Here is a 20,827-nt window from a genome sequence, read left to right as displayed (position 1 = left end):
TGGCACTTGTCTACTGAAGGTTATAAATGGCAGACCGAGGTGGGGAGGGAAGAGCTTTATTGCTTTCCCATCAAAGTGATTGGACAGAGCACTGAGTGACAGCGATGTGGTTCATCTGAATGGGCTACGAGGTGAATGTGACATTGTCTGGGTCCCCTCCGCTGCCTATGTCTCACTGATTTACTGTGAATCGCTCATTATGCGTGCGGGGTGGTAGGTGTTGAAGAGTTTGTAGTTCACACCACTAGAAACTATGATCTTACTAAGGATCTTGTTTGGGGACAAGTACCATTGAGAAGAGAAAAGGTTCCTCCAGCCTTTTAGTAATGAGCTGGGTCAACCTTAATTTACTATGTACATGAGGATGATACAAATCAACCTCCACAATTGATGTCACAAATTTATCCTTTTTTACTGACCTTGAAGTAATACTCTCTGGACCTTATCTATGTGCCATTTAACATTTTACGTAGCATGATTAGGTCCCCCTTCAGCCACCTTCTGTCTGGGCTGAGGGGCTAAGCCTCTCTAGTCCTTGCTCACAGCTCACCACATGGGGATCATTCTTCTCTGGACCCTCACCAATGAAGCTCGTCAAAAAACTGAATGTTGGACAAGCAATCTAACGACACAGAGGCAGTGCAGGGGCTGAGAGAGGTGATGGAGAGGCATAGCTGGATATCACCAATGTATATGGGAAAGTTGACCACATGTCTGCGGGTGATGTCGCCATGGGGGAGCATGTAGATGAAGAAGAGGAGGGGGTTGGGGGGGGGGCCAAGGATAGATCCTTGGGGGACTCCAAGGGCAACAGTGCAGGAGTGGGAAGAAAAGCTATTGTTGGGGAAGCTTTGGCTCCGATTTGGATAGGTAAGAATGGAATCGAGCAAGGGCAGTCCCACTGAGCTGAACAAAGGAGGAGAGGAGTTAGAGGAGGATGGTGTGGTCGATCGTGTCAAAGGCTGCAGACAGGTCGAGAAGGATGAGGCGAGAGAATGCACCACAGCCACAGAGGATGTCATTTGTGACTTTGTTTAGAGCCCCTTCGATGCTGTTGCTGGGGTGGAAACCCGATTGGAGAGAGTCAGATGCGGAGTTGCAGGAATCGGGGGGAATGGATTTGGGAGGCAAGAACATGTTCAAGGACTTTGGAGAAGAAAGGGTGGTTCAAAGCGAGTGGTAGTTTGCAAGGGTAGAGGAGTCAAAGGTGAGTTTTTTCAGGAAGTGGGTGATGACAGCAGGTTTCGAAAGGGAAGGGACAGTACCCGAGGCGAGGAAACCATTTACAATGTCAGCTAGCACAGGAGCTAGGAAGACAGCAGTTTAGTGGGAATGGGGTCAAGGGAGCAGAAGGTGTATCTGATGGCCAAGATGATCTTGGAGAGGGCATAAAGGGAGATAGGAAAGCATGCGATGAGGGCTAGGGGAGGTTTGGCTTGGTGGGCAAGGGCAAAGGGGGATGCAGCAGAGGCAGCTGGTCTCGATTTTAGTGACAAAGAAGTCCATGAGCTCCTCCTACTGGTTGGAGGTGAGGTGAGGGGGGAGGGGAAGGGAAAGAGGGGCTTAAAGGGAAAGTTAGTTGTGGAGAAAAGAAGCCGGGGGTTACCCTTGCTCTCCAGGATGATTCTGGAATAGTGAGCAGTTTTGGCATAGAAGAGTGAGGGCCGATCCTGCTTGATTTGGTCCAGCCAGGTCCGCTGATGGATGGCTAAACCAGTTGTCCACCAGCTAGGCGGACAACTGCATCCCTTGGATATAAGGGCATGAGGCTGGAGGCCATACCAGAGGGAACGACCAGGATGGGAGAGAGTAAAGGTTTTACTGGAGATAAGGGCAGCAGAGGTGGAGGTGAGGGAGTGGTTCAACAGATTGACAGCTACAGAAGAGTAGAGGTGAAAGGAGAACCAAAGGCTAGGCAATTGGCAGCTTGAAAGTGCGACTGTATGTGACTTTTGAAGAGCCTTGGGATGTTTTACTATGTTAAAGCCGCTATATAAATGCAAGTTGTTGTAGGAATGTACATTTCAGGAGAACGATCGCTTATAACATCCATTTTTTGCTCTCAGGGCGATACATGGATGGCTGCTGTATATTATACCAGAAACTACTGCTGGAGTCCGGCACTCTGGGCACAAAAGGAAATCTACAGGTCATCATTCCTCACATTACTGAATCCTATGGATCCAGTCGGGACCCTCCGGATAGATCTATTCCCATCTGTACACTCAGGAATTTCCCCAATGCTATTGAGCACACGTTGCAGGTAATTGGAGAGAAAATAAATATTATAGACATGGATGTACAAGAACCTTCTAAACTGGGGGCGGAGGGAATGGAAGGGATTCTGTGTTTTACTGTTAGGAATATATATGTAAATTCTTATTAACATCTGCTGTGGTGCTGCTCATGGTAAGGGGGAGGATGTGCTATCTATCAGGTCAGGAACATTATTCAATGTGCATGTATCGCTTTAAGGCTACACAGCAATTGCTGTTAAGTAAACATTGCTTGAGTTCGTAATACAGACCGTGGATGTCCTGGCTCTGGTATTTTATGTTCCTGTAGAGTTTCTTTATACTTTTCTTTGAAGCGTGACACAGAAATTTGTGTGCGACACTTGGCATGTGACAAACAGGAAATGTGCACCGGATATGCTGTCTCTATAATAACACTAATGCCATGGCATTTCTGAGTCAGAGGAGTTTTTGTTCTATAACATAACGGGTATTATGCCATGTATTTAGCAGCGTATTATTATCACAGCCACTAATTTAATGTGACCGCATAAGTGAAATTATATTTTTATTATATGGTATTCTGTGATTTTTTTAATTGGTTTTGGGGATGAAATGTTGGTGATCCTGTTCAGTTTTCCAGAAAACTGTAAACCAGTGTCCCTGATGATTATTAGACGTTCCTTCACCCATGTACTGAATTTTTAATCTCTTGGTTTTTAAAAGCCCAGGACAGACAGCAAGATGGTAGGCAACATGCAATAAGTTCATTGGAGGTACTGGGAAGGGGAACATGGGTTCTAATTGTTCTGCAAGCTACATGATGTCAGGTGGCAGGTTACATGCACCAGAAGTATAAAGTAAGCAAGGAAGATGGACAAAAAAGTGAGCACAAAAAATGGACAGATTGCAGGATGGAGGGTGATTGAGGATGCTGGAGTATTGCGGAGGGTGTGAGAGGATCAGAGGAAGAGTATTGGGACAATATTTTGAAGAAGAGTAGTGGAGTTCTTCCCGGTGTCCTGGCCAACATTTATCCTTCAATCAACATTACTATATTAAAAAAAAAACAGATTACCTGGTCATTATCGCATTGCTGTTTGTGGGAGTTTGCTGTGTGCAAATTGGCTACAGCGTTTCCTACATTACAACAGTGACTGCACTTCAAAAGTATTTCATTGGCTGTAAAGCACTTTGGGACATCACGAAAGGCGCTGTAGAAATGCAAACTATTCTAATTGAGTTGGTGGGGGCGGAGGGGAGAAAGTCTAGTACTATAGGAAGGCTACATTATAGTATTATGAAAGAAGCAGATGGTGTGTAGGGAGGAGGAGCATGTTGGAATGGCAGCTGTGATTCCTCATTGTCCCTTTCCTTCAGTCATATACAAAACGTTTAAAAGCTGTTTCCCTAGAACGGAGCCAGGAACCGATTATTAATTAAAAGTGTTTAGTGCACCTTTACCATATATACGGTCAGATACAGTAAAAACACAGTACACATTTAACCAACTAGCAGCTGGTTCCCCACTCAGTGGCAAAAAGCCAGCGAGGGGCAGGCAGGGAGCTCGGGTCAGGTGAGCGGCTCAATCGGAAGATGGTGGTCTCATCGGGGGGGGGGGGAAAGGCCCAATTCCCGGAGGAGGGCAGGCGACGGTTGGGAACACTGGAGGAGAGCGGGGTGGGGGAGGCCCAGGAAACTGATGTGAGGGAAAGAGGGGAGTTTACAGGATGAGAGGCCCGATGCTGACGGGAGGCCTGAGGATCACAAGGGTGGAAAGCAGAAAGAAGTAATTGGTTAGAGAAATAATTAGTGGACTGAATAAGCCTGGGAAATGTGATTGGATAATAGCCTCAGCCTTGGTTCTACAATCAGGCGTAAGTAGTTGGGTATGAGTCAACTGATGCAACCAGCCAATCAGGAGCAAGTAGATTGAGTTTCGGTAAATTTGCCGATGATTAAGTGTGACGGAAGCATTATGTGAAGTGTTATACAGAAGTGTTGCCGGAACTTTGTAACAGTACATGCTATATGGGAATTATTTACTATACTAGCCAATCTCCTATGTACAGGGAGTCGAGTTTAATCATTAGGTGCAGTGGGGTTAGAAGGCGGGGAAAAATTGAACCAGAGCATAGCAAGTGTAATTTAGTCTCCATTTTGAAGTTATACATTGTGTCCTTATTTTTATATTCCTGGTATATATACCAACGTATAGACAACATACAAACTACATTTTAGAAATTTCTATGTCTGCATTTATAATGGAAACTGCCTATGTCAACTTGTCATGCTAATTGCACACTCTCATCAGGGGAGGTGCTGTAACACCGTAACTAGTGCGAGAGTGTAAACAAGTAGTGACCAATTTATTTGCACAGTTTCCATTGTCAGTGTGGGCATAGGAATTTATAATGGAAATATAAAAATAAGGACGATGTACGATTTTAAAATGACGATTGTTTTACATTTGCGTGTCCTGGTCCAATGATCTCTCCACTCTCTAACCTTGCTTCACCTGAAGATTATACATAATCTTGACGCCCAATGTGCAATATCCTGGGAGATCGACAAGTACATTTAAAACTTAGTAATTTAAAAGGCAAAACACTGTCTAAGGTACAAAGGTCAAGGTAGTCCCTAATCAATAATAAAACTTTGATTATTATTGGCCTGCTCTCTTTCTAAATTTGGAAAAGATACCACCTTGAATTGGGATCCCAAGCAGCTGGGGTACCCCATCAAACATTGGTTGTGGTTCAGTAACCTGCAGTTTTACTTTTTTTTAAATCACTTTTAATAAAGTTACTTAAAAATGGATTGGGCTTCTGGAAAATGTCAAAGAAAGACATTCAGGCACTTTTTATCAGTTTGTTACCTTGGGCTCTATTTATAGCAAGTTGCTCTGGGGCGAATGGGAGTCAGTAAGATTTTAATTAAATATAGTTTCCCTTTCCTCTTTATATGTATCATGCAGCTGTACTGGACTTTAGCTTCAGGAATAGCTGAACAAACAAACCTACTAACGCAGACTGCAACTCAATCCTTCCACTCAGCCAAAATAGTTCTCTTACGATTCTGATTTTTGTTCACCGCAAGAATCCAGATTAATTGCACATTGCATCCAGTGTGCACTCTGCTGTTTATGGTTTGCTGTATGGATGACCATGCTGTAGATGCCCTATAGGTTGTTTGATTTATGGGCTGAATTGTAAGGTACTAATTAAAAGGATTTCTCGCCGTGTCAAATTTGGACCCCTTCTTCAGAAAGAGCAGAGACCAACACACACACACACACACACACACACACACACACACACACACACACACACAAACTCAACATAAACACACTGCTCCATGTGCAACCAGACTAACTCCCCAGCTCACCTCTTCACTTCCTCCCACCACGTGTAATGCTCTTGGGCTAACTCGCCATGTTCCTCCACATACCTCCAGTGTCACCTCAAAGTAATCCCTCGTCTCTTTCTCCCTGATACCCCAATGCAGTAATATCAGACTGATTCCCAAAATCCCTGCCCTGGTGTCTCGGATTGACTCCCAAATTCACCCAGTGTAGTAGCAATTCCTGAATTGCCCCCATGTAGTAGTCTTTGACTCCTGAGCACTCCCCCCTCCACCTCACCCCCCTCTTCCTGGTGTAGTCTCAGACCAAATCCCAATTTCCCCCATGCGGTCATAATCGTGACTCCCCAGCTATCCTCGTGTTGTTTCGTCCCCCACTTTATGTTGCACAGCCAATCCCATTCCGATTGTGGGGTGTATGACACAGAACCAGCTGAAGTGGGCAAATAACTGCACACACACACAGTCTTACATAGGCAGAGTTGTTTAAAAGTTGCTCGTCCTAACTTCCATTTCTGGTTGCATGTTTTTGTTGTCCGGGGAAAGTCCCAGCAACCGATAAACCATATTGAAGTCTGGTGGGGTGCTCCTCCTGCCTGGGGCCAGCAGCGGTACTTTCTGTTTACCATCCACGTGGTTGCTGTCTGCAAAGGAGCTCAGGAGAACCACCTCGGGCATCACCACATTCACATTACAGTGCTACCACTGAAGTTACGGTTGCTGTCGGCGATAAGAAACACTTGCATCTACGTTGTGCCTTATCATGTCAATGAAACATCTTCAAGGTGCATCACACTTTTTTGAAGTGCAGTGACTATACGAAGGCAAATATGATGGCCATTTTGGGGCAGTGTCATCGCACAAACAGCAGTGAGGTGGGTTACTTTCAACCAGGCGATTTGGAATCCAGAGGAAAATACTTAGGAACACTAGTAGGCCATTCAGTCCCTCAATTGGATCATGGCTGACCTGCATCTCAACTCCATCTATCTATCTCTCCGCCTGGAAAGCTCCAATTGTCACCAGCAAAGGGACTCGTACTAACTACAATGCGTGAGTGAGCCTGAGGTGAATGGGCAGCATGCCTTCTGCCAGCTCATACCCTGGGGTACCCACGTGCCAACTTCCTCATCCCCGCCCAGATCCATCACCCCATCAGGAATGGACTGCAGTGCATCACACGATTCAACGCTGTTGTTTGTATTTTCTCGATGCTGTTGGCTGAGGGAATAATATTGGCCAGGCCACTGGGAGAAGTCTCTACTGTTCTATGAAGATAGTGTTAGACTAACTCCCCTTGGATAATTGTAAACAATTTTACAACACCAAGTTATAGTCCAACAATTTTTATTTGAAATCTACAAGCTTTCGGAGGCTTCCTCCTTCCTCATTTACCTGAGGAAGGAGGAAGCCTCCGAAAGCTTGTAGATTTCAAATAAAAATTGTTGGACTATAACTTGGTGTTGTAAAATTGTTCACAATTGTCAACCCCAGTCCATCACCGGCATCTCCACATCATGACTCCCCTTGGATAAGGTAAACTAGACAGGAATAATTTGAGAAATCAATGACTGCGTTCAACAGCCAGGAGACTGACTGGATCTTTACAGCTGTTGATTCTTTCACTTGTAGTTTTTAAACTCCTATTTCAGACATGACCGATCTGGGGAAACACTTCAGGTTTTCGGGAGCCATGTTTAATTGCATTCACGTTCAGAATCGTTCACATGTGGCAACTAGCTTCCTTTTTGATCCCTAGTAAACCAACTAGCATTGACTGAATATTTTAGAACTTCCATGCACATCATTTCCCCAAGATCCAGAAGTGTTCTGTCATTTTGGCCCCATTGTATCACCATCTATATAAGTTAAGCTTGTGGGACTGAGTCAGCAAAAATAAAAACGACTCCTCGACAAGTCAGCCTGAACTACCATAGTGATGTGTAATGGACTCGCTCCAGAAAGATTCCTCTCCCCCACCACAACGCCATCAGTGAAGCACGAACACTTGACTCCTCAATGAAGCATGTGTTCATCTCCAAGGCTCAGCAAAGGCGCCCTTGAAATGACAGGCTCCCAAAGTAAATCCACATTGAAAATAGAAGCAAATCGTAGGAGAGCTGTCTGGGCAGAGGAAAGGGTGGGGGGGGGGGGGGCACGGGTCAATACTTCACTTCGAAACAGACATTTCCATTTAGAGGCTGCCCATTAGTGTACGTCTCTCCAATGTGTCGCCTGTTTAAAGGGACACTGTTGTGAAGGTAAAGTGTCCTTTGCAAACCCTTTGCCTTGTTTACAAGTAGAGGGAAGTGTTGAGTCGGGTGCTTGCTCACTGTCATCTTTGTGCCATCCTCCAGCTCAAAGTACTTTTAAAAACAGTAATAAGACTGATGACCCTATTGATCGTGGATGCACTCGGGCAGATATAAGGGTTTCACATCCTCTGGTGGAACACTGCTTAATACGTTTGCTTAAAATTCCTCTTGAGCTCCACATTGCTATAATAGTTGGCTTGTTTAGAATAAATGAGGTAACTCTGCATTAAAACAGCGCGCAGAGAAATTTAATGCAAACACATTGAACACATGACCGGAGGAAGATAAACCCTGTAGGGTCTGCTCGATTTCCATGTGAAGCAAGCCTGCCTGTAAACTCACAATTGTGGGGAGCGGGGGCTGATATTGCCTCTCTGAGAGCTGCGTCTGGCCCTTGCCACAGCAGCACATTTTTGCTATTTTAAAAAAAAAACATGTTTTGCAAGCCTGAGCGACAGAATGAGAATGTTTCTGTATCGTGTGAAAGCTGATATTTTTAGAATCCGTGATCGGTTCATTCTGTGCTGAGCTCAGCTCAGCAGATGGTGATGGAATGCGCTGTTCAAGAACGGGTTGCAAGATGCATTCTTACTGGAATGAATAACATGACTCGCTGTTTAACATTTTTTTTTTAAATGGGCTGCGGGTAGCACGGACTGGAATGTTAACCCTTCTGCCAGCAATGCCACCTTATGCAGTGATGTGGCTCAAATGATTCGTGGGGAGGAACTGAGTGTTGCGTTTCTCGGTAAAGTAGCAGAGGGGTCTCCGTTTTAGAAAAAATTCCACGTCCAAAACGCAACGTTCAGGGTTTCCTTGTTCATATTTTCCCCGGCAAAGATGTTTTCCGTCAGTCAATCCCCTCCCTCCCTCCCCCGTACTGTCCTACAATTGCAAAGTTCCCAAGTTGGTTCTAAAGAGAAATTCCAAGAGGAAACGCGCCCCAGAGGGCTTACATAGAAAACTACATAGAAGATTACAGCCCAGAAACAGGCCATTCGGCCCAACTGGTCTGTGCCGGTGTTTATGCTCCACGTGAGCCTCCTCCCATCCTACTTCATCTCACCTTATCAGCGTATCCTTCTATTCCTTTCTCCCTCATGTACTTATCTAGCTTCTAGCTTATTCTGAGTGCCCACCTGCAGCCTTGTGCCACTCGGGTTGATTATTTCTTGCTCACCAGCGGTCCTCCCTGCTCCTCACCGGAAATTAAGATTTTGTCAGAAGTTATCCTTTTGGCGCTGTCTGGGTTGACGATGTTAAAATTAGGCTAAATTAAAGTGCTTCTCTTCTAACTTCTAACTCCTTTCACCCCCCCCCCCCCTACAAAAAAAAAATAAGTTTCTGTCAGACTGCTTTAAAGCAAGATCTTCTTGTTCAGGGGACTTGTCGGATCCATGGCATTTTATGAAGAAGATATGGGAATTCTCATGTCCTGGTCAACATTCTGCCCTCAACCAACACCATAGAAAAAACAGATTAGTCATCTATCTCATTGCTGTCCGTGGGACGTTAGTGGCACAGAAAGGCTGTAACTATGATTGATTGCGTGAAGCACTTTGAGATGTTTCAATGAAAACTCCTGGCATTTATATGGTGACTTTAATGTAGGAAATATCCCACGGTGCTTAACAAGGGGAATAAAATAGCAGATACCAAGCAATCGCTATACAGTTCAAGGAGGTAACCAAAAGGCCTGTTGGGAAAATATGGGTTTAGAAAGGGGGAGAGAAAGAGAGAGAGAAAGGCAAGGGGTTTAGGAAGAGAATTCCAGAGTGTTGGTCTTAGATGACTGAAGGCTCTGCCATTGAAGACGTAGCTGAAAGAGTGAGGGGATGGGGGCTGCTCAGGAGGACAGAGTCAGAAGAGAGGAGTTCGACGCTGACACGTGCGACTGGAGGAAATTACAGAGGTGGGGAGAGTTGAGGGCGTGGAGGAGTTTGTAAACAAGGACAAGGGTCTTGAATTAAATGCGTTGGGGGACAGGGAACCACACATTGTAAATAAAATGGGGGTGAATTTCTGCAGGGGTTCTCCCAACTTCAGCAGAAGAGCTGCTGAAACCCCAGTAATGTTGCGGAAATTCCCCCCCAATGATTTTATCCTCTGAATAAGCTATTACAGAATGTTTGTTAAGCATCTCTTTTTAAAATAAAAATATACATAGAAAATACTGGAAGTACACAGCACCTGAAAGAGAGAACCTGGGTTAATGTGAACCCACTTTTAGAACCTGTTCAGGTTACATACCTGAAATGTTAACCTTTCTCTTTCAGTTACTGAGTGAACTCCTGTGTATTTCCCAACACTTTCTGTTCTTGTTGCTTAAGTGTCAGCTTGGCTCGGTTGGTGGGGCGTTTACCCCTGATTCAGAGTTTGCGGTTTTAAGCCCAACCTCCGGCGCAGGCACGATGGGCCGAATGGCCTCCTGAGCTGTATCGTTCTACGATTAACTAACCGCGTAACCTAGACTGACACTTCAGTGCATTACTGGATTGTCGGAGGTGCCGTTCTTCAAATGAGGTCTTAAACCGAGGCCACGGAGTGGTAAGAATGTGGAACGCGCTACCACGAGGAGTATTTGAGGCAAATAGCATAGATGCATTTAAGGGGAAGCTAGATAAGCACACGAGGCAGAAAGGAGTAGAAGGATATGCAGATAGGGTTAGATGAAGTAGGGAGGGAGGAGGCTCGTGTGGAGTTGGGCTGTTTCTGTGCTGTAGACGTGATGTAACGCATCTGCAATTCAGGTGGATGCGATAAATCCACCTGCACTAGTTGAAGAACGGGGAGTCCTCCTGGTGTCCATGGCCAACGATCTTCCCTCAACCAACAAAAACAGATTAACTGATCATTCATCTCGTTATTGTTTGTGGGACCTTGTTGCCGCAAAATGGGCTTTGTGCTTAATCACATCACAGTAACCACACAATAATTCAATCAATGTGAAGTGCTTTGGGACTTTTCTGGGAGATGTGTTAAGGCGCAATATAAGTGTAAGTTCTTTATTTCGCGTTTCCAGATTTGGCAGTTTTGCTTTCGCAATTTTTTTTTGGCTCAAATGTTAACTTTCCTAGTCACGGGGGTGAGTGGGTGAGGGACACAGAATCCAAGCACAATTCGGAGCTCAGTCTTCGATTTATCCCAAGTCAGACATTTTGCATTGAACTAATTAAATCTCTCTGGCATTCTTTTTATCCTTCATGCACACATGATGTGGGATCTGTTACAGTAATTTATACAGCTCCAGAAATTTCTCACGAGTCCTGTACATGTATGGATTCAATCATTGTTTCTGAAGAAGGAAATGCATACCATTCCTGCATGGATTCTTGGCTTGTGCCGACATTCAGTGCAGTCTGTTTCCCATTTAGAGAAAGAAACACACCACCAACAAAATACAAATGAAAGAACGGCTGCCAGACCACAAACAATGTGTTTACTCCCCGACTCATCGCCAACAAGGGAACAACATTATCCCATGCCCATGGTACTTCAGCGATGCCAGAGGCAAGACTGGTTCTTCTCAACCTTTGGGAAATGGAGGGCCCCAACAAAGATACTTTTGTCGCCAATTTCCTCCCATCTCCTCCTGAATGTTGTTCCACCGGCATCAGTCACTCTCTGCTGTTCCTCCCAAGAGGTCATTCTTTATGTGTGAGCCTCGATATTAAATATTTACAGGCTAGTTTACTACGGAGGGTATAAAGCCAAGCCTGATCAAGTAGGCCCCCGATATTCACAAACATCCAAACAGTGGCTGGATTTCCTCGCTCTAATCCGGGGACACAGGCCAGTTCTTGCGCTGCTACAGTTGTCTGGCTGAGATTAGCTAATAAAGCACAAACTGAGACCTTTCTTATCTGGATGCCTCAGTTAGGTGTCAACCTTGGCTCAGTAGTTGCACTTTCGCCTCTGAGTCCAGAAGGTTGTGGGTTCAAGCCCCATTCCAGAGACTTGAGCACATAATCTAGGCTGGCACTTCTTTACAGCACTGGCGCCATCTGCCCTCTCAGGTGGACGCAAAAGATCCCATGGCATTCATTTACATAGAATGTACAGCACAGAAACAGGCCATTCGGCCCAACATGTCCATGCCGGTGTTTATGCTCCACACGAGCTTTCTTTCTCTTTCTTTTTCTTTCCTGCACTCTTTCTTTTCTTTCTCTTTCTTTTTCTTTCCCTATCTTTCTTTCTCTTTTTTCTCCTTCTTCTTTATCTTTCTTTTTCTCTTTCTCTCAGTTACTCACGGGGCTGATCCATCAGGAAACTCCAGGTTTTAAAAAAAAAGTCCCAATCGCTGTACTTCAAAGTAATTCATTCTGTATGAAACCCTTTGAGATATTTCTGACAGAAGTGATAAGGTGCTATACAAATGCAAGTCTTTCTTTGTCTATTTCAAAGAAGCCTTTGAAAAATAACATGTTGGAAAAGTACAGCATGATTCAACTGTGCTCATCATCTGTTCTTTACAAATTTTCTAGAGAATCCTTTGTGGCTTTGGCCATAGTAAACAATTTTACAACACCAAGTTATAGTCCAGCAATTTTATTTGAGCTTTCGGAGGCTTCCTCCTTCCTCAGGTAAACGCTTTAGCCATAGTTAGCCTTTTAGCTGTGTTTGTTGCAACAGGGTGAGCGGTGTTACAGTGCCACCTTTGGAGCAAATGGGAATAACAAGGGTTCCTATAATATTAGTTGTTGGAGGTTATAGCCTTATTCTGTGGAGGAAGTAAGAATACCAAGCATTACTGTTAAAACATTACGGTTATATATTAGAAGATCTCCAAAGACATTGCTCGTGTTGTGTCAGAGGTCTTATAAAAGCAGGGGCGTTGTGCATTTCCAGGGACACTGGCTTAGCAGCATTGGGACATTCCAGCAATCTGGGAGTACCTGGAAGTGCCCCAAGGTCTCGGAGCCTAGCGGTACTTTGAGGGGAATTCCATTGTCTGGGGTGGGGTCAGTGGGAAAGGACTTCTGAATCTAGGAGCATTGGGGAGGGTGGACTCATGGTCTGGGAGCATTGGGGAAGGTCCTGAGATCAGGATAAATTGAAGAGGCAGGTTCTGGGAGCATGGGAATAGATCCTGGAATGGCTGGGAAAAGGGTTCTGGGATCTCAGAACATAGATAAAGATAGTCTCGGACTGGGAGTATTAGGGGTAATTCTGGGATTGGGGAGCACTGTGAATACGACAGAGAGGTTTATGAGCACTGAGAGCGCATTTGGGGATATGGAAGTGAACCAAATCTGGAGAGTAGGTTCCTGGAGTTCAGCAGGACTTTGGGGAGATTTGGAAGTATTAAGGGGGCAGAGTCTGTCAGTATTGGGAGTTTCTGGGAGCACTGGGGAAGAGAGGGTCTAGTAGCCTTTTTGGGGAGGATGACCCAGAAGAATGGGACCCAAACTGTCGATGGCCCCTTTGGGATCTCCAAACCCAAACCCCACTACGATTCTGCCCGTCAGCCATCTCCTCCAATCTGTCCACAACCCCTTTTGTACTCTGTTATCTTCCTTCCCCTTCCCCATCCCACGGCATTCCCCATTGTCAGCTGGTTCCTGTCATTACATTCCTGCCTTGAAGTGCAAGGGTAAATCTTCTGCTTCTTAAAATCAATGGGAAGAAAATCCCAGGCTTGGGATGTGCATTTTCCCAACGTGCATTCCTGGCATGTGACTGGAGTGCAGAAGTGGAACATTGCCTTTACAATGCAGTATGAGTGAGTCTGCCAACTTATACAGGCTCGAATAAACATAAATCTCCATAAGCTGTGGTTCCTTCATTGCTCCGAGGTCAATATTCCGGAATTCCATACCTAACACATCATCACCACAGGCCCTGCAGCAGTTCATGGAGAAGGTCCGCCACCTTCTCAGCGCTGCCAGGGATGGGCAATAAATCTAGCCTTGCCAACATCACCCACACCATGGGAATACAAAGAAATTTAAAATTACGGCATAAAATGTACAAGATTTCCCCATTTACACAGTTTCCGAGTTTTTATACATATACAAATTTCTAGGACTCTCAAAAATGGTTCAGAAGATGGAGATTTTTTTAAAAATGAATTTTCAACGCAATGAACAGGCTAAAAAAAGAAATCAATTTTCAAGGGAGAATCTCTTTTTGTTTTACTTTCTAACTGCAGACAAAGAAATTGCTGAGGGCCCAAAAATTATATTTCAGGTCCCCATGGAGTATCAATGTATGCAGGAGGTCTGGAGATTGGCCAATGTGGTACCCATTTTTTAAGAGGGAGAAGGAGCTAATCCAGGTAATTACAGGGCATTTAGTTTAATTTATGTGATAGGGAAAATTTTTAGCGTCTCTAATTAAGGATGATATGACCATGTACCTGGATAAAGAGAAAATAGTTATAAGGAGCCAGCACGAATTTCGAGAGGCATGATCGATGCAGGAAATGAGGTAGATGCAGTGTACATGGAGTTTAGGAAAGCCTTTGACGAGGTGCCACATGGCAGATTACTGGAGAAGATTAAGGGGTATGGAATTAGGGGGTGGATAGTAAACTGGATTAAAAATTGGTTAGAAGAGAGAAAACAAAGAGAGGGAGTTAAGAGTAGTTTTTGCAGAGTGACCTTTCGAAGTGGGTAGTGGTCCCACATCTGTTCACTTTATAACGGAGTGTCTATTGACACCACTGTGTCAGCCAGTGAGTCGGAGGCAGGCCAGGACTAGAGCCTATTTAAAAAGAGTCTCTACAAACTGCAGCAAACAGAACTCATGCATGACCGAAACTGCAGCGCCGCTAAAAGCACCGTGATTTCTCCAGCAAAATGCAATGAGTGGAGGATAGTCACAGAATACAAATTACATGCGTAAAATCAATCCCAGCTACTTACAGTAGTGCAGTCTGCAGGCGTGATTGACGGGGGAATTACCCAATCATCTCCCTTCTGGCCAGGAATAGTGGTGTCACTATATGCAGCCGTATAGTTAATTCTTTAGAAGACCGAAGAAAGCTGCAATGGGATATTGATAAAATGGGGGAATGGGCTAAAAAATGGCAGATAGAATTCAATGTCACTCAGTGTGACGAGATACATTTTTGTAAAACAAAACCCAGCAGCAGTTATACTCTGAATGGAGGTGGGCTTGGTGCTGTGGAAGAGTAGAGGGGTTACAGGTTCACTGGACTGAATAAGGACATTTTAAGTTACTTTTTCTTTAAATCAAAATTTCAGAAAGAGATTTTCTCATGGCAAACAAAATATTTTTTGGCAAATATTAGCTCAACGTAAGAGTGGGTAGAATTGCTTGTGAGTACACCCTGCACAAGGCACCATTAATAAACCCATACACAAGAACAGCTGTTACTATGGACTCATTAAAGTTGCCCTTCCTGCATATTTTTAAACAGCAACAGAACTTTTTTTTTGGTGGATGGGGGGGTGGTGGAGGGGTTGGCTCTGAGTTGCATTAAGATCTGTCTTGACCTTGGCTGGTTTCAGTACTTTTTCTCAGGCACAGCTCAGTATTTGTTATTGTCTGATTTCATTTCCTGTCTCCCCTGGCTGCACTCAAATCCAACCTGAGGAATTGCCACCTCTCTCTCCTTTTTGTGCAAAACTTTTATTCTGCTGAGATTTCTGCAGTGGAAAGATATATTGCACTGTGGTGATTTTTAAATGGAATAGGATCACAGCTCTCACTACTCTGTCGTTTAGCCATTGAGCCTCTGTCTCCTCCCTAATGGTGGACGTTATACTTAATCTCTCCTAAATTTGCTCATTAGAGCCCAGCAGACATGCGGTGTCCCAAGAACAAACACAGACCACTGGCTAGAAATGGACTGTGAATGATATTTGTCTATTTAATTGCCTTTGTTTGAGTTTTTCCTCCATACCCAGGGTTAACCCTTTCACTGACAGGAGCACTGTAGTTTCAAGGATAGGTTTTCACTTTGATGGGCCAGTTATGCTGCCACTTTTGCATCGGTGCAAAGCATTTTGTTTTTTTAGACGTACGCAGACGCAAAAGCAGCAGTACAACTCACGATCGACCGCGGACCGTACTAAAGGCAAGAGGAGACCGAGTAGCTCTGGCAGACGCTCTCACCTGAGCTTCACACCCACTGCAGTGTGAAGAGCTGAAACTCGTGTTGGCTCTCTCAATGTTGAAGTTTGAGCAGCATTCAGTGAGCAGAGTTCTTTACGTGCATGTTCCTGGGCAGAGAACAACACAGGAGCTGGAAATGTATATCGTATCTCCCCGCTGCACCATATTGCCCTGTACAGACACTGGCCTGTGAGCAGTTTTGTATACAATGAAGTTCCATGATTTAAAGGGGTTTCAATAGGTGAAACTGGGAGGGAGGTGACTTTATCATCTGGTTTGAGTCTTGGATGAGTGTTTATAAAATTAAGTAAAATGCTTTGCACACGTCGTTAAGCAGTTTGAATCTTTTTTTAAACTCATGCTTTCCTATTTTGAAACTAGGCAGTGCACACTGTAAGATGTAAAGCAATGAAATTGTGTCACTGAGATTGGCTCAAATTGGCCTCAACGCGCCAAGGGACAGGGAGGGGGAAATCCTGCTCCTCATCGCTATACAGCAACCCCTGCTGGAAGTGTGTGGACATCGGGTGAGGCCAGTCAGCAGACTCAGCTTGGTTATGCCAACATCCACTGTTTAAACTCACCCATAGGCATGGGTAAGGTACAGGAGTGACACTGATGCCCGTGGAAACCTTTCCCAGCAAGGAGTTGATGCCTTTCGGTAGGAGGGAAGAGCATTGGCTGAAAAACGAGCAAAAATACCCAGTTTTTTAAAAATTAAATTTTCACAGATGTCTTTGGTGTATTTAGATTTTACAACCTGTTCGTAGAATTTACAAGGCTGCACAATATCGAGGGATTTGGGTCCATATTGCAAGATAAGCTTGAGTGGCTTACTTAATTATCCAGACCTTGACAGTGCATTGATACCTTAAATGCTCTTCATTTTTTATTTAATAATATTGAGTTATTTAATCTTTTGACCGTCTCCTCATTTGAGTTGATGTCGGAGTTTGTTTTTACCGTTACTGGTGATGTTGAGGGCACTAAGCTTCTTCGCAGCTCTCCACGTTTGTATCAAATTACCTCTCTGCTATTTTAATGGAGGAGCCAACCCATTGAAGCATTTGTATGGTAACTTCGCCAGCAGCAGATCACATCTTGGGATGTTTTATGACCACAGGGGTTATGATGAGGTTATCCCAGCAGGACAAGATGTTTTTGCTTTGAGAAGTTAATAAAGAAAGACTTGCATTTATATAGCGCCTTTCATGACTTCAAGATGTCCCAAAGCGCTTTATGGCCAATTAAGTACTTTTTTGACGTGTAGTCACTGAAGGAAATGCGGCAGCTAATTTTCACACAGCAATGTGATAAATGACCAGATAATCTGTTTTCAGGTGCTGGTTGAGGGATAAATATTGGCCAGGACACAGGGGAGAACTCCCCATCTCTTCTTTGAAATAGTGCCATAGGATCGTTTACGTCCACCAGAGAGGGCAGACGGGGCCTGGGTTTAATGTCTCATCTGAAAGACGGCACCTCCGACAGTGCACCTCCCTCAGTGCTGCATAGGAGTGTCAGCCTTGATGTTCTGCTCAAGTCTCTGGAGTGGGACTCGATCCCACAACTTTCTGGCTCAGAGGCGAGAGAGCTATCCACTGAGCCACAGCTGACACATAATTAGCCTTTTTTACAAATATGTAGATTTTGAGTACATAATGTACAAGTCATATATTGTCCGGATGGGTTTCAAACTGAGCTGGAAACCCAACATGATCCAAAACAGATGATTCCAAGATTCTTCACAAAGACTTGAATTGGGTTAAGAAGCAGCTGCCCTTTGAAACAAAGCATCACTGTGTCCTTGTGGGTCTGAGTGTCCACCAGCTCTGAATCTTCCAAAGTGCGGAAGCTCAATGCTTGTCCCTAATACACAGTCAGACCGTGGGTTGGTGGGAAGGTAGATTTTCTTGTTGATTGAATTCCTGTGCAGACAGTAAGTAGAACTGTGAGGTTTGTAGTTGAAGTTTGTATATTGGATGGCAAGCAGAATTTGTTTTCAGAGCCGAAAATAAGGATGAAAGTAGACGTTGAATACAATTAAGTACTAGACCTGAAAGGGTACGGTAGCATAGTGGTTATGTTACTGGGCTAGTAATCCAGAGGCCTGGACTAAAATCCGGAGTCATGAGTTCAAATCCCGCCACGGCAGCTGGCGAATTTAAATTCAATTAATTAATTAAATTCAATTAATTAAATAAAAATCTGGAATTAAAATACTAGTATCAGTAATGATGGCCATGAAACTACCGGATTGTCGTAAAAACCCATCTGGTTCACTAATGTCCTTTAGGGAAGGAAGCCTGCCGCCCTTACCCGGTCTGGCCTATATGTGACTCCAGACCCACAGCAATGTGGTTGATTCTTAATTGCCCTCTGAAATGGCCTCAGTTGTAAAATCTCGCTACGAAAAGTCATAATAAGAATAAAACCGGACAGACCACCCGGCATCGGACCACTAGGCACCAGACACGACAACGGCAAAACACCAAGCCCAGTCGACCCTGCAAGGTCCTCCTTACTAACATCTGGGGACTTGTGCCAAAATTGGGAGAGCTGTCCCACAGACGAGTCAAGCAACAGCCTGACATAGCCATACTTACAGAATCATATCTTTCAGCCAATGTCCCAGACTCTTCCATCACCATCCCTGGGTATGTCCTGTCCCACCGGCAGGACAGACCCACCAGAGGTGGCGGTACAGTGATATACAGTCAGGAGGGAGTGGCCCTGGGAGTCCTCAACATTGACTCTGGACCCCATGAAATCTCATGGCATCAGGTCAAACATGGGCAAGGAAACCTCCTGCTGATTACCACCTACCGTCCTCCCTCAGCTGATGAATCAGTCCTCCTCCATGTTGAACACCACTTGGAGGAAGCACTGAGGGTAGCAAGGGCACAAAATGTACTCTGGGTGGGGGACTTCAATGTCCATCACCAAGAGTGGCTCGGTAGCACCACTACTGACCGAGCTGGCCGAGTCCTGAAGGACATAGCTGCTAGACTGGGCCTGCGGCAGGTGGTGAGCGAACCAACACGAGGGAAAAACTTACTTGACCTCGTCCTCACCAATCTACCTGTCGCAAATGCATCGGTCCATGACAGTATTGGTAGGAGTGACCACCGCACAGTCCTCGTGGAAATGAAATCCCGTCTTCGCACTGAGGACACCATCCAACGTGTTGTGTGGCACTACCACCGTGCTAAATGGGATAGATTCAGAACAGATCTAGCAGCTCAAAACTGGGCATCCATGAGGCGCTGTGGGCCATCAGCAGCAGCAGAATGGTATTCCAGCAAAATCTGTGACCTCATGGCCCGGCATATTCCTCACTCTACCATTACCAACAAGCCAGGGGATCAACCCTGGTTCAATGAGGAGTGTAGAAGAGCATGCCAGGAGCAGCACCAGGCGTACCTAAAAATGAGGTGCCAACCTGGTGAAGCTACAACTCAGGACTACATGCATGCTAAACAGCAGAAGCAAGATGCTATAGACAGAGCTAAGCGATTCCACAACCAATGGATCCGATCAAAGCTCTGCAGTGCTGCCACATCCAGTCGTGAATGGTGGTGGACAATTAAACAACTAACGGGAGGAGGAGGCTCTGCAAACATCCCCATTCTCAATGATGGCGGAGTCCAGCACGTGAGTGCAAAAGACAAGGCTGAAGCGTTTGCAACCATCTTCAGCCAGAAGTGCCGAGTGGATAATCCATCTCAGCCTCCTCCCGATATCCCCACCATCACGGAAGCCAGTCTTCGGCCAATTCGATTCACTCCACGTGTTATCAAGAAACGGCTGAGTGCACTGGATACAGCAAAGGCAATGGGCCCCGACAACATCCCAGCTGTAGTGCTGAAGACTTGTGCTCCAGAACTAGCTGCGCCTCTAGCCAAGCTGTTCCAGTACAGCTACAACACTGGCATCCACCCAACAATGTGGAAAATTACCCAGGTATGTCCTGTCCACAAAAAGCAGGACAAATCCAATCCGGCCATTACCGCCCCATCAGTCTACTCTCAATCATCAGCAAAGTGATGGAAGGTGTCGTCGACAGTGCTATCAAGCGGCACTTACTCACCAATAACCTGCTCACCGATGCTCAGTTTGGGTTCCGCCAGGACCACTCGGCTCCAGACCTCATTACAGCCTTGGTCCAAACATGGACAAAAGAGCTGAATTCCAGAGGTGAGGTGAGAGTGACTGCCCTTGACATCAAGGCAGCATTTGACCGAGTGTGGCACCAAGGAGCCCTAGTAAAATTGAAGTCCATGGGAATCAGGGGGAAAACTCTCCAGTGGCTGGAGTCATAGCTAGCACAAAGGAAGATGGTAGTGGTTGTTGGAGGCCAATCATCTCAGCCCCAGGGCATTGCTGCAGGAGTTCCTCAGGGCAGTGTCCTTGGCCCAACCATCTTCAGCTGCTTCATCAATGACCTTCCCTCCATCATAAGGTCAGAAATGGGGATGTTCGCTGATGACTGCACAGTGTTCAGTTCCATTCGCAACCCCTCAGATAATGAAGCAGTCCGAGCCTGCATGCAGCAAGACCTGGACAACATCCAGGCTTGGGCTCATAAGTGGCAAGTAACATTCGCGCCAGATAAGTGCCAGGCAATGACCATCTCCAACAAGAGAGAGTCTAACCACCTCCCCTTGACATTCAACAGCATTACCATTGCCAAATCCCCCACCATCAACATCCTGGGGGTCACCATTGACCAGAAACTTAACTGGACCAGCCATATAAATACTGTGGCTACGAGAGCAGGTCAGAGGCTGGGTATTCTGCGGCGAGTGACTCACCTCCTGACTCCCCAAAGCC

At 45.3% G+C, this 20,827-nt stretch overlaps 1 protein-coding gene across 1 annotated transcript in view; it reads left to right on the top strand.

Moving 5' to 3' along the window:
* LOC137334044 (ubiquitin-like modifier-activating enzyme 1) overlaps positions 1–20,827 on the top strand; it is a 212,513-nt gene that overhangs the window by 56,296 nt on the left and 135,390 nt on the right. Inside the window, exon 15 of the mRNA XM_067998471.1 lies at positions 2,067–2,263. Within this exon, the coding sequence (XP_067854572.1) occupies positions 2,067–2,263 (197 nt within the window). The remainder of the gene's footprint in view (positions 1–2,066; positions 2,264–20,827) is intronic.

Source organism: Heptranchias perlo, chromosome 17 (genome assembly GCF_035084215.1).
Source record: "Heptranchias perlo isolate sHepPer1 chromosome 17, sHepPer1.hap1, whole genome shotgun sequence".
In the NCBI taxonomy this organism is placed as follows: Eukaryota; Metazoa; Chordata; class Chondrichthyes; order Hexanchiformes; family Hexanchidae; genus Heptranchias; species Heptranchias perlo.
Note: the sequence above shows the minus strand (reverse complement) of the source record. Positions and strands in the feature narration are given on the sequence as shown.